Source organism: Patagioenas fasciata, chromosome 7 (genome assembly GCF_037038585.1).
Source record: "Patagioenas fasciata isolate bPatFas1 chromosome 7, bPatFas1.hap1, whole genome shotgun sequence".
NCBI classification, from domain to species: domain Eukaryota; kingdom Metazoa; phylum Chordata; class Aves; order Columbiformes; family Columbidae; genus Patagioenas; species Patagioenas fasciata.
This window is the reverse complement of record NC_092526.1, coordinates 23,382,177-23,395,144: the sequence shown is the minus strand read 5'-3', so window position 1 is coordinate 23,395,144 and position 12,968 is coordinate 23,382,177. Positions and strand designations below refer to the sequence as shown.

At 43.5% G+C, this 12,968-nt stretch overlaps 1 protein-coding gene across 1 annotated transcript; it reads left to right on the top strand.

Annotated features, from left to right (window-relative positions):
• The first annotated feature begins 235 nt into the window (after positions 1–235).
• Positions 236–10,779, top strand: CHRNA1 (cholinergic receptor nicotinic alpha 1 subunit). Its single transcript, XM_065841414.2, has 9 exons — positions 236–372; positions 2,256–2,401; positions 2,537–2,581; positions 3,025–3,134; positions 3,325–3,520; positions 4,185–4,422; positions 5,491–5,714; positions 6,976–7,215; positions 9,135–10,779. The coding sequence occupies exons 1-9, from the start codon at positions 333–335 to the stop codon at positions 9,264–9,266; spliced, it is 1,371 nt and encodes a 456-aa protein (XP_065697486.1). The 5' UTR covers positions 236–332; the 3' UTR covers positions 9,267–10,779.
• The last annotated feature ends 2,189 nt before the right edge of the window (positions 10,780–12,968 follow it).

The window sequence follows — 12,968 nt, the reverse complement described above, 5'->3', positions numbered from 1 at the left end:
CTGAGATGTTCAGTTACTCTACAGATAATCCTTTCTTTTCTTTATTTGTTTGTGTATTAAGTCACAGCTCACATTGCCACTTACAAAAAATGACCTTCTGTAAACTGCAGAAGATACTTGACCAGTGAAACACATTGTACTCCCATGTCCAAGCCGGCAGCGCAGTGGCCCTCAGCTGTCATTCCCAAAAACAGGTGCTGTAAATCAATACCTCGGTGGTTATATTTCGCCAGCACCCTGGCAGGAGGCAGCGCAGCTCTCTCCTCTGAAGAGACCTTAAAGGCGCTTTGTGCGTGCACTGGTCTGTATTACTGCAGCAAGAGGGAGCTGGGATGATGAAGGTGCATCGCGTACTCCTCCTCATCTCTGCAGGTAAAGGTGTTCCAGCCATTGCCTTGAATGGGGGTCAGCTCCTTCTTGAGCGTACAGGACCAGGGCTTTGTGTACGCATCAGTGTGAGTGAATGTGTGTTCTGGGAGCAGTCTGTCCTGCTGGTAAGGTTTTATGAACACACCAGATCATTTAAATGAGAGCTTTAGAGTGCATTGGTAACAATTCAGATATTTCGAAGTGAGAAGTTTTTGTGTTTAATTGTTTTTCTCTCTGTCATCTTTTTGTCATGCTCCCATCTACTCTAGTGCTACATGTATTTCAAAATGTGTGGAAGGATCTATTAAACATGACTCGAAACGTAAAAATTCATTACAAGAAATTTCATTAAGTTGTGGGACTACTGACAAGGAAGCAGAATTAATTTGCAGCTGCATGTGTTGTACCAGCATAATTATTTTTAAACTCTCCATTACCAGAATAAGTATTTTGTGATCCTAAAAACTTTTCACCAAATTCAAGCAGTATACTAAATTCCTACCAAGCCATACCAGAAGGTAGCAATGCGAAGGATTTTACTTGCATTAATAAAGCATAGCAAAGTGTTTGACTTAGATATGATGCTGTGATCATAACTTAAAAATTGAAAGACAACTGCTGCTGCCCCCAGCCCAGACTCCTGGCAGGGGCAGCAAGCACTGTTTGCCTGTGGCAGACAGCTTTTTTTCAACGGCATCCAAGTATTTTAATACCATTTCATGGCAGGACAAGACCAAGACAGAATCCTTGGCATCTCAGCTCAACTGCTTAAAAGGAGCTCATGAAAAGTCAGTTAGGAGACGAGGGGAAATCCTGGCTTAGATTGGAGTCAGCAGCAAAATCCTTGTTGGCTTCAGTGGCCCAGGGTTCAGACTGAGAGAGGGGAAGGCAAAGGTGGGATCTGCCAAAAATGCTTGTGGTGAGACTCAGCCGTTCTGTACCCTCCCAGTACCTTTAAAAAGAGTTGCACACAAAAACATCCCCAACCCCTCTGCCATTTGCTTTACTCCCTGTAACAGTGTAGCAGCTACAGTCTGGGTGTGTGACACAGCTGCTTGTACTGCAACAAGCAATCTGGAAATGGGCTTTGTCTGTTTTTCTGTAGGGTGGGAATCTGAGCCTGTGGGAATACACCACCACACACACACACTGCTAAAGCTGTGCTGGAACAAAGCCACCACCTGCCATTTTTGCTCATGATGCTCTTCTTACAAGGGGTCTTCTGTGCAGTCCCACTGAGTCATGCTGAGCAGTCTGTGGGCAGAGCTCTCCAAAGACAGGTTGAGACCTTCCCTGAGGAAAGGGAAATATGAGCCTGCATCATGAATGGTTTCCATCTCTCTCACCACAAACACAACCTGAGCAACTCCTGTTGTGGAGAGTAGCTCCTGCTCTGCTTAAACCTCAGATGCCAGGAGTCCAGGTGCTGCTTTCACTTCAATGACCATTGCGCGTGGCCCTGTCTTTATAATGTCTCTGTGGAATCAAAGGTGAAGATGGCAACATCAGAAATCCCCAGTTATGGGTGTTCTCTGCATTTAACTGTTCACAAGTATTGCAGTTGCAGTTTGGGAGAGCCTGGAGGACATTCCTGATGCTCAGTCTGGTGTCCACCGTCATGACTGGTTTTGTTCATCTCCTGGTGGGAGGTTGTTGTTGACTTTCTCCTAAGATGACCTCCAGATCAGACAGGTAGTTTCCCCTGCTAATAGTACTTGCAATGCACATAATGCATGCCTGAAATGAGGAGTCACACGGGGGACTCAGGTTAACCAATTGCCAGTGACTTGCTGTTGACAGGATTTCCTTCACGCTCACCTCAGAGTGATGATGCTGTAGCCTGTCCCCTGTCCCATCTCACTGATGCCACCCCTGCCCTTCTGCAGCTGGGCTGGCCCTGTGCTATGAAGATGAGACTCGCCTCGTTGAGGATTTGTTCAGGGACTACAACAAGGTGGTGCGTCCAGTGGAGAACCATCAGGACGCCGTCATCGTCACTGTCGGGCTGCAGCTCATTCAGCTTATTAGTGTGGTATGATATGACCATGTGGTGCATGTTGAACTACTGGTTTGTGTGATAGTGCCAAATGGTGTCATTTTCTGAGGAAAAAAATTTTCTCCTCTAATCTTGATGCTTGCTGCTACTGTTTCCTTTTCTTTATTAAAGGATGAAGTAAACCAGATTGTGACAACCAATGTACGCCTGAAACAGGTAACTCTAAATATTGCTGTTTCACTACTATTCCTAACTATTCCAGTTCAAATAAACGCACTGGACGCAGCCAGGAATGACCTACTCTGTTATACTTTCAGGGGCAACTTGGACAGGTGGGTCAGCTAGCGGAGCATTTCTTTTCTCTGGGATCTCATGAATAAAACACTGGACACTAAGATCCTTAAGAAAATAATTTGCATTTGCACATTCTTTCTCCAATTGTATTTTGAATGGTAGATATCTGGTATATTTATTTTGGGTTAAGGTAAGATTCTTGAACCAACACTTAAATTAGTGTTAAAAAATTAGCTGAGGGTCCCAATAGCATGTGTTTATCTGCATGTACCAAAGTAAAGGAAGTGTGTGGTTCTAGCAAATATCAAAACTACTCCTAGCAGTGCTGGGAGAGGCTCTCAGTAGACAAAATTCTCCCTCTTTAGCAATGGACAGATGTTAATCTCAGGTGGAATCCAGATGACTATGGCGGCGTGAAAAAAATCCGCATCCCCTCAGACGATATCTGGCGACCAGACCTTGTTCTTTACAACAAGTAAGGGGTACCTGCGGTGGGGGGGAGTTCTGTCCTCTGGCACCACTCTGGAGGGGCATCTTCCCATGACATCTGGGCCCGTGGGTGGATGCCTCAGACCAAGATGCTCTAGGAGCGAGCACAGTGGCACTGGGGAGACTATGTTAATTTTTCTGCCTGTATTGTTGTTAATGTCCTTTTTCTTTTGCAGTGCAGATGGTGATTTTGCCATCGTTCAATACACCAAAGTCCTTCTGGAGCACACAGGCCTGATAACCTGGACACCACCAGCAATTTTTAAAAGTTACTGTGAAATTATAGTCACATACTTCCCATTTGACCAGCAGAACTGCAGCATGAAGTTGGGAACTTGGACGTATGATGGTACAATGGTTGTTATTAACCCGGTAAGCAAGGAGTACATAACTGGGAAAAGGAGTAAACACCTGGATAGGTTTTTAGGGAAATTTCCGATTTAGAATGGAAGATAACCTTGTATTGATTGAAAAATAAACAGGCGCTACCTGTAAAAATATGAAATAATAATAATAAACTCTTTGTAGATCTAGCAAGAAATTGCTAATATTGCCTACTTTGGCTTCTATAATAAAATTCTGCTTGTGCTTAATTCCCATGCCCTAACAGTCTTCTACTTGTCTGTCCTAGTGCAGCTTTATACCACTGCTCATGGTGCTGCCTGTTCAGCTTTTGTTTGGTTGGTTTGTTTGTTTCTGGGGGGAGGAGTGATTTTTCTTTTTTCTCTCCCCTGTTCATGCTACTTTCCATTTCCAGGGATTCTTTCCGTGTCTCCTCAGGTATGTCTCCCATCTGTAAATATTTAAACAGCCATTCTCTTTAGTCAAATATCCCTGGTTCTTTCCAAAAATATTTAGTAGAATGCTGTGCAAAGGACAATTTTCTAAGGCAAAATAACATAGACAAGAGTGGTTGGCTTGCTCACAAAAATGCATGAAGTGCCCGAGTTACTGGGAATTCTGTTCCTGAGCGACTGCCGAGTTTTTATTTTGTTCAGAACATCTAATATTAAAAGTTTGTATTTTTTGCTTTCAGGAGAGTGATCGTCCAGATCTGAGTAACTTCATGGAGAGTGGGGAATGGGTGATGAAGGACTATCGCGGCTGGAAGCACTGGGTTTACTATGCTTGCTGCCCCGACACCCCCTACCTGGACATCACCTATCACTTCCTCATGCAACGCCTGCCTCTCTACTTCATTGTCAATGTCATCGTTCCCTGCCTGCTCTTCTCCTTCTTAACCGGGTTTGTTTTCTACCTACCCACAGATTCAGGTGCGTGCATTTATTTGTTAGAAACTGTTCTTCTAAGAAGCTTCTGAGAAATTCTGAGTATTTGAAATCACCAGCCAACTTGGAGGGCAGTGCTTACTAAAATTTGACATTTCAGCTCAGAAGAATGGCTATAAACTTTCTGTAAGTAAAGGGTAAATGCTGAAAGCTCAAACTGTTTATGGAATTTAGCTAGTTGATTTTTATGTTTTGCCATAGGCAGGTAGCTAGTGTGTTAGTACGTCATGTAGTAAGTGAACATGCAGGGGTGACTGAGGTCCTTCTGCACCATGGTGGAGCAGAGAGCTTGTCATCTGTTCACAAAAATTACCTCATATGACACAAAGAGCAATTCCAGCCTCTTCTGGCCTCCTTTGTCCCAGCTGAGCAGCTCTTGCTCCCTCCAACCATTTCCTCTGCTTCACCCATTTTACCTTGTGTCAGCTTTTCATGCTGCTTAAATTCACTGAGCCACTTCCATAAAATACTTGTTGTATTTTTCTTCCAATGGAAGATTTTCTAGAAAGTTGAACTGTATGGAAAAAAGATGTGAGAATCATGTTTGGTGGTTCAGTTATGACATCCTACCTGCTGAAAGATCTCACATAGCAACCGATCTCTGGTGTGAGATGTGATTTTTATCTGCCCACTCAGCCCGGCAGGAGCCTGCTAGAGAGTAAGGCAAACAAACCCCCAGGAGGCCGTGGAACAAGCATTAATCGGGTGCATATACTTAATCTTTCAAAAAAACACAGTCCAGGAAGCACTCTTGGCAAGTAAGCTTTCCATACCCACCTGTACATCAGCCCAGTCATACCTGGTGATTCCCACCTTAATGCTGGAACTGATGCTGTCAGTCTCTCAGGTTTGGCCAGCATAGTTACTGTTTTGGATGCTGGGAGGGGTGATAGCACTCCAGATGCACACACATGTACATGTGTGAATAGCCATCATCCATACCGCTTTCTCTCAAGTAAATAGTCTGTGTTAAATGATAGGAACAGCAATGGTATTACCTTTTTCTTTTTTTTTTCCTTTTTTCTTTTTTTTTTTTTTTTTTTTTTATGACAGGTGAGAAAATGACTCTCAGCATCTCTGTCCTGCTGTCTTTGACTGTATTCCTCCTGGTCATCGTGGAGCTGATTCCCTCCACCTCCAGTGCAGTGCCTCTAATAGGCAAATACATGTTGTTTACAATGGTGTTTGTCATCGCTTCAATCATCATCACGGTCATTGTCATCAACACCCACCACCGCTCCCCAAGCACGCATACCATGCCGCACTGGGTCAGGAAGGTGAGCTCTATGGCTTTGCATGTTTCCTGGATTCCACTGACCACTCCATATTTCACTGGCATGTTTTCTAATAAAAGTCAACAAGAATTGGGGAAGTGAAGGCACCACGTTTAATCTTTCTAGGCATAAGAGCCAGTGATTACTACTTAGCTGTGAATTTGTCAGCAAGACTGCTAGCGTGCTCCTTTAAGTAAGAAAATTGTCCACTGGGGTAGAGCCTTGCAGGGAACAGATGAGGCAAAACACAGGCAATTGAAGGTACAGGGGAAAAAATGGGCCATCTGGACTCCAGTAACATTTCCTGGTCTAATTCTCCATCTGACTGCAAAACGCTGCTGCCTGCCAGTGGCCAAGTTCACCAGGCTGTGTGAATGCAGAGCACAGAGGCCATCGGGGATACCTGCATTCAGCATCCCGTTTTGCAAAAGAGTGTTTAGCAAAAGCCATGGTCTTCTCTTTACTTTCTAACAAATGCAGTTACTCTGCAGCCCTTGGGAAGCAAGAAGAACCTTGCACACTAGTCTAAATGGTAACCACAAGATGTAGGGAAAAAAAATTTAGGTCTGTCATGACAAGGTCTTTAGCAGGGAGACAGTAACAAAAGGGATCCATTTGGTTATTCTTGCCTTTAATAGATGCCTGAGTTCATATGAAACCATTGCATGAATAGGACAGTGTTCTGTGTATTTCTAATTACACTTCTATGGCTACAGCTTACATCAGATTCACTCTGCAGCACAAACAATCCTTGCAAAAGAGAGATTTCAACAGGTGGTGACTGTGTGCCCTTAAAATTGCTCTGGCAGCAAGCCTCTCTTATTCCAAAGGAAATAATTGTAAACTTTATATGCATGTATAACAAATATTTGTAATAGCAGTCAAACATACACAGCCAGAAGAGATCCTTTGTAGTCCATTCTCCAAGTCAGATTTGTAAGCAATATGTTCTGAATTAGATGAGATTGATAGAGTTTAGTCAGCTCTCACCAGCTGAGGGGCGGCTCCAGGATGTTGCAGCCCCTTCACATGTAGGTGTTGGCTGTGGGGCAGCCTGAGGGTGATTCCATCTGACCGGGACAGGAGGCTGACAAAAGCCCCCGTGTGAGGCAAGTGTGGGTTCTGACATGCTTGGAGAGAGTCTGCAGCTGATCCAGTGCAGGGGGAAATTTGGGACGGGGGCGGTTTTGCCTTTGTTCAGTGCTCAGCTGCATCTGCAGCACAGCCCTGCTGACCAGAAACCCTCCTCCCTCTTTGTTTTCAGGTCTTTATTGACACAATCCCAAACATGATGTTTTTCTCCACGATGAAACGACCGCCCAGGGATAAACAAGACAAAAATATTTTTGCAGAAGACATTGATATTTCTGAAATTTCTGGGAAGCCAGGTTCTATGCCTGTCAACTTCTACTCCCCACTTACCAAAAATCCAGATGTGAGAAATGCTATAGAAGGAATCAAATACATTGCAGAAACTATGAAATCGGACCAGGAAGCAAGTAATGTAAGACATTTTTTGTGCATGATTCACTTCTTGCTTTCAAATTGCTACTTTTTTTTTTTTTTTTGCAAAATATCCATGCCTCAAAAACACTCATAACTCTGTTGTAGCTTTAGCAAGGGACAGTGTTCTCCCTTTGATGCAGTCAACAAGGAGAGATGAATAATAGTCCCAGATGGCAATTGAATGTTGGTTTAAAAAAAAAGTGACAATGCTAAGGTTTTCTAGATGTGGTATGTGAAGCCGTAGAGGTGGAGTGTCTGGGAGTAGCAAAACAGTTTCAAGAGCTGTAAGCAAGTTCCAAAACACATTCCTCCTGTCTTCCACTCAGGCTTCTTCCCCCTGTTGTAAGGAATCTCCTGTTGCTTTTGAAAAGCCATGAAGAAAGCCACACTCTAAAAGGCTGATAGTTTTATCTGAGAAGCATTAAATTCAACTTACAAATGATAATTCAAATTTCAGTAGAGCTTTATTTTATTCCTGAATGCTACAAGTAGTGCCTGCAAGCAAAGCACGTCACGAGCTACTCTGATTACTGACTTTTTCCACGTTGCAAGCCAAAGGAAGAACAAATGCATGCAGAGTCACATATGGCAGTGTTTCCCCGGAAAACCTAGCTCTGCCTCCTTCTAGTACATTCAACACAATTAACCCTCTGTTTTATTTCAGTTCTCACAGCTCACACAGCTTTCATATGGATAATTCAGTACTGGTACTTCGCCTTTCTAAATGACCACAAGCCTTTCCTGCTGAACTTGCAGGCCAGCCTGAAGACAGGGAGAGAGTTCCCTGCCACAATAATTTGGCCTGTGCTCTTGAAAAGAAAGCGTCTCCTTCCCATGGGCAGAATTTACACCAGGGTGTTTGTTCCTGTGACCAAATTCCTGGAGCATGTGGAAGGGCTCTGGCTGTGGTCTCATGTTCCCCATGACTCCAGTGCCTCTGCAGATCAAGCGTTACCGTCAGCAGGGCTGGCGCGGCTTCAGCACCTCTGGGCTTCACTTCCTCCTAGACTTACAAGGAGGGTCTTCGGGTTACTGGCAAGTCCTCCCTTCGGAAGTGCAGCTCAGCTGCTTGTGTCACCTGGGCACCACGGATATTACTTCCAGGGGGTTTCAAAAGTCAGGTTCCCCAATTAAACTGAAGGTTGTGGCTTCTGAAGGCTTGCCACTTTCATTGCATTCACTTACGAACCACCTCAAAACTATATTCATTATCAGCGTCCTCTAGATAAATTACAACAGCCTCTTCTACTTGTGGGGCGACTAAGGCAAGAGTAGAGGGTGCCTTAGGCCAGTATGTGTCACGCCCTACAGGGTGGAAATCCTGTGCCCCGTGTCCTGCTGCGCTGAGCACCTCCTGCTCCGCTTGCTCTCATGTGCTGGCTTCCCATGAAGAGCATTCAGTGAAAAGGCAGTTGCAGAGCAACCGGTTCCCTGTGTCCCACAACTGGAAAAAAGATCAAGGGAGTTGCTGAGGTTTTCCCAGACTTCAGAGTGTATACTAGGCGTGGAAAGCAACGGCTAGAGCTAAATTAATGGAAATCACTTTGATATCCCATGAGAATGAAAAAGCAATAGAAAAACAAAAGCCAGTTGGGTCAAAATAAGTGTTTTGCTTTCCATGTTTTAAACTCCCAAAACCAACTCTTTGCCTAAAAATTAAATTTTCAACATTTCAATGAAATTGTTAACCAAATTGCCAGTGTTTCCAAACAGTTTAGCCTTGAAACTTGCATTTCTAGGTTGCTTATGCTTTTTGAACCACTGGCCTGCTTTTGAGAAGAAAATGAGTATTTTTAGCATAATAATAGTGGAACTTAGGGAACTGTCTTTCTGTTGTTCAAGACAGTAAATTACAAGAATGCCCATAACAAACATGGCTCTGCAGGGATTTTACCATGTCCTTTGTCTCTTTTCTAGGCTGCAGAAGAATGGAAGTTTGTTGCAATGGTGGTTGATCATCTTCTCCTTGGTATATTTATGCTAGTTTGCATTATCGGAACATTAGCTGTATTTGCTGGTCGCCTTATTGAATTAAATCAGCAAGGATGAACATCAACTGGAAACTATTTGCTACCCTGGTCAGCATGTGAAAGCATCTTAACCATCAAAACCTGGCCAGCCTCCGAAAGTTTTACAGACAGGAATTGATCCCTGCTGGGAAAGATCTGGGATAATAAAACGTAAGGCTCCATACTTAACACTTCTGAGCTGCTGCTCAGTGGCATTTCACTGCCAAAAAGAAACACTTGTGTTACTGGTAGACTGAATGGCTGCTGGCCAGGTTTTGATCCATTTTACCATTTATTAAAAATGTTAATGCCTTAATAAGACTGTCTGGCTTTGTAACCCACAGATACAATTCCAGAGAAATCAATAGCAGTGTAATAAGCTTTAGCTGAGCTGTAAATCTGTATCCAACTTTAGCATTCGAGCTAGTTTCAATATTTGCTCTGTGGTTTTTGTATTGGCAGGGTCACAAATGACTGTTCTTGTGATGCTAGATATGAGCAGCAGAAATGTATTGAACTCCATGCTTAAGCACTTGATTTTCATGCACAAATCTGAAAGGACTGGCTGTCATATGTGACTCTACGTGTAGAAACTCTTGATGCAGCAAAGAGGAGGTACTGTTCCTTACTGTGGGAAGGATCCAGCCTCAGCCAGTTTGGTCCCACAGGTATTTTTTTGGTATCAAGTTCCATGGTAAAAGACTTGTAGGAGAGGATTTCTTGCCCTGTTTTATCACTGAGCCCTGCCCTGTGACCATGAGGCATCCCAGTGACTATGTTGTAGTAGCTGCCATTTTATTTTAACCTAATAACACCTGTTACAAGAGACCCTAAATTAATTACATATTAATGCTCAGGATTTTCAATTGTGAACAGAGATGCTCAGCAATTTGCATCCTAAGGGAAAAGTTTAGGCCAGAGGGAAAAGAATGCATCCACAGGATAACCTCTGGACTTGGCCTACTCTGCTCCAGGAAGGCTGGTTTCCACTCTCCATTTTCAGTGACAATGTCGGGGGGCAGCTTCAAAGGTGGGGGTGCTCAGTATAACATCTTAAACATGATTCTCTCTGTTCCCTGAAAAGTGTCCCCTGTCCTGCTGAAATAGATCATGAGCATTAAAGTCAGAGGCTGCATCACAAAGATCATTCCTGGGGAAATTGTGGATCTCAGTTTTACTTACACATGACAAAACGACAGCCCACCCCCATAATCTTCTGAGCAACACAAATAATTACCCAAACTTTATCCAAATGTTGAGCAGCAGCTCGCTCTAGTGGCTAAAACGAAGTAGTGCTGCTTTTGGCCAAAGACCTTTCGGTTTTAGTAAATATTCAGCAGAAGCAACAAGCCTCTGAGTGTTCCAATAATACAGCGTGGCAATAGTAGCAGCGCTGCTCATTTTTCTCAGAAATAAATAAGGAGAGGTGGGGCAAGGATACAGTTACTCATCTTTCCCAGCTGGTTGTCCAAGCCGATAGGACTTGTTTGCTAACAGCTGTAAATAATTTGCTGCAAGATTAATAAAATAATTTGTATTATGTTAATACTCTACAGGAGTGTGTCGTGTCTGGGGAGGACAGTCATTTGAAATGCTCTATAGAGAAAATCAGGCACTTGTGCAATACTTCCATCACTGCGTGGTGTTTGCTGGACAATGTTTTAGTGAGCTGCAGTCCTAAGCAAAGCAAACAGTCTTTCTGGGGCAATCGATCACTTGTAACACTCTGCTCGGCTCTTACGGTTTAGATGATGGTAATCTTTGCCTCCCTGGATGATCATTAAGCCTGTAAACGGCTGCTGAAGATGTATGCTGGGTGAAGCTTCTGCTGACAGATGGAGTGTTTGCTGCTGCTCTGTTTATCTTCAATGTAAGTTCTCAGCTCTCAGCCGCTGGAGACAGTCACGCAGTTCTCCAGCTCGTGATGAGCTAAGCTGCAGTGTAACAGTGCCTGGGACTTAATTTGGGAGACTGTGATTGGCACTAAAATTGACAGAACAATCCTCTTAGGGCAGCATGTGGTTGAATCTTAGCATTAAAAATAAACATCAAGTAACAAGATTCATGGTGAGGATCCGGAGTATCTTTGTTCAGTTTCCTCAAGGTAGACCTGGGTCTTGCCTCCAAATTCCACCTATGTGTGTGCCGGGGTGTGTGTGTACATGAGTGTCTGCCTGCTCGCTGCTCCAGCTCTCTTCATACACAGCTAGCTATCACGTTGTAGTTCTTTCCCTCCACTTTCTAAGTAAAAGTTTTGAAAATATTTGAATTTTTTTATTTGTGGTAGTTTGATCTGTCTTATGGGCACAGCAAACCTGCCTTCCTATTGCTCTGAGTCTTGATGAACTGCTCGCATCTCAAAAGATATGATGCCAGGCAAAAATAAATGCTAACTTCTTCCCTTCTTAGGTTGCAGAATCTGGTCATTGTACTCTGACTCTGCAAACAGATGGTCCTCCAAACATCAATCAGCACACTTCAGGAGACAGATCATCTACATCTTTTTTTCTTTGTTTTGCTCTGAATACTCAGATTAACTGGTCTTTTTTATTCTCTGTTCCTAGCTCATCGTTGTGATACATTTTTCTTGCATATCACAAACATCTCCTGTTGCCAGTATCCATCTACTGAGAGTATGCTTACTTCCATACAGACTATTCCTTCTCATCTGCTACTGTCCTTTTAATGTGTCAGCACATCTGTACATCTGCTAAAATAGCAGCTTTGGAGGCTGTAAATATACTGTCTCAGTCACTGTCAGAGCTCATTTGCTGTCAATGTGTAAGTACGTATTGTCTAACGATTTCTTATCTACAGCACTGTAGTCTCTTCCTGCAGCCTTAACACTGAACTCTCTCCTTCCTGAGCAGCATCAGCTGCCCCAGGGAGATGCCCGTGCAACCTGCACGTGGGTCTCTGCTGCCTGGTTGCTTTCCACAGGCAAATTTGGGCTTTGAGCTTCAACTAACAGTTTTCATGATAAGCAAAACAAGAAACAAGCCTCATGCACTCATTGTTGAGCTTCTCTAATAAGTGTAAAAAATAATGTAAGAACCGTGGCTCTGAAGTAAGCAGACCTCATTTAAATGAGCAAACCAGGGGCCTATGGGTGAGAAGGTGTCACTTTGACAGTGATGGTCCTCTGAGCAGTTAACTTGTCCCTCTTTTAACTGCAATCTTCTTGCTATTAAATCTGCTTTTGTTCACTTTGATCTTGTTGATAACATCCTATTTATGTCCTTAATAGAACAGTTCTCTGGAACATCACCAACTTCTTCAGTCTGATTCTCTTTTTAATTTTTAAACGATTTGGCAATTAACCTTCCCTTCCAACCCCTTTAGCTGACCTCCAGCTACTTTCTGCTGTACCAGATATTTTGTTCCGAGAGATGCAGTCATCCCAAACCTCTTTCCCCTTTGGCACTTGCATTGTTTAGGAGACCTGATTTTTCTGAAGGAGTTGTTTGCATTTTTAAAAGTCCATTACCTTATACCAGCACCAAGAGAGCAATTCCACCTCTGCATGAGTCTGTAATCAGAACAGGCTGCTCCCCATTGTCACCAGGCAGATTTTGACGGTGTTACTCTGTCTATTGAGTCAGTTGCGTCCCAGCTTTGTAAAACACAGTTGAGTTGATCAACAGAGTGAGCAGGAAAATGACATTCACTGAACTCTAAACACTGGACCACGAGCTTGCATATGCCTGCTGTGATCACCCACCCACAACTAGTGCTCAGGTCC

Coding starts and splice junctions, on each gene's coding strand:
- CHRNA1 (XM_065841414.2), top strand. CDS start 333: ATGATGAAGGTGCATCGCGTACTCCTCCTCATCTCTGCAG. Junction 373..2,255: donor ACTCCTCCTCATCTCTGCAG/GTAAAGGTGTTC, acceptor GCCCTTCTGCAG/CTGGGCTGGCCCTGTGCTAT. Junction 3,135..3,324: donor GACCTTGTTCTTTACAACAA/GTAAGGGGTACC, acceptor TTTCTTTTGCAG/TGCAGATGGTGATTTTGCCA.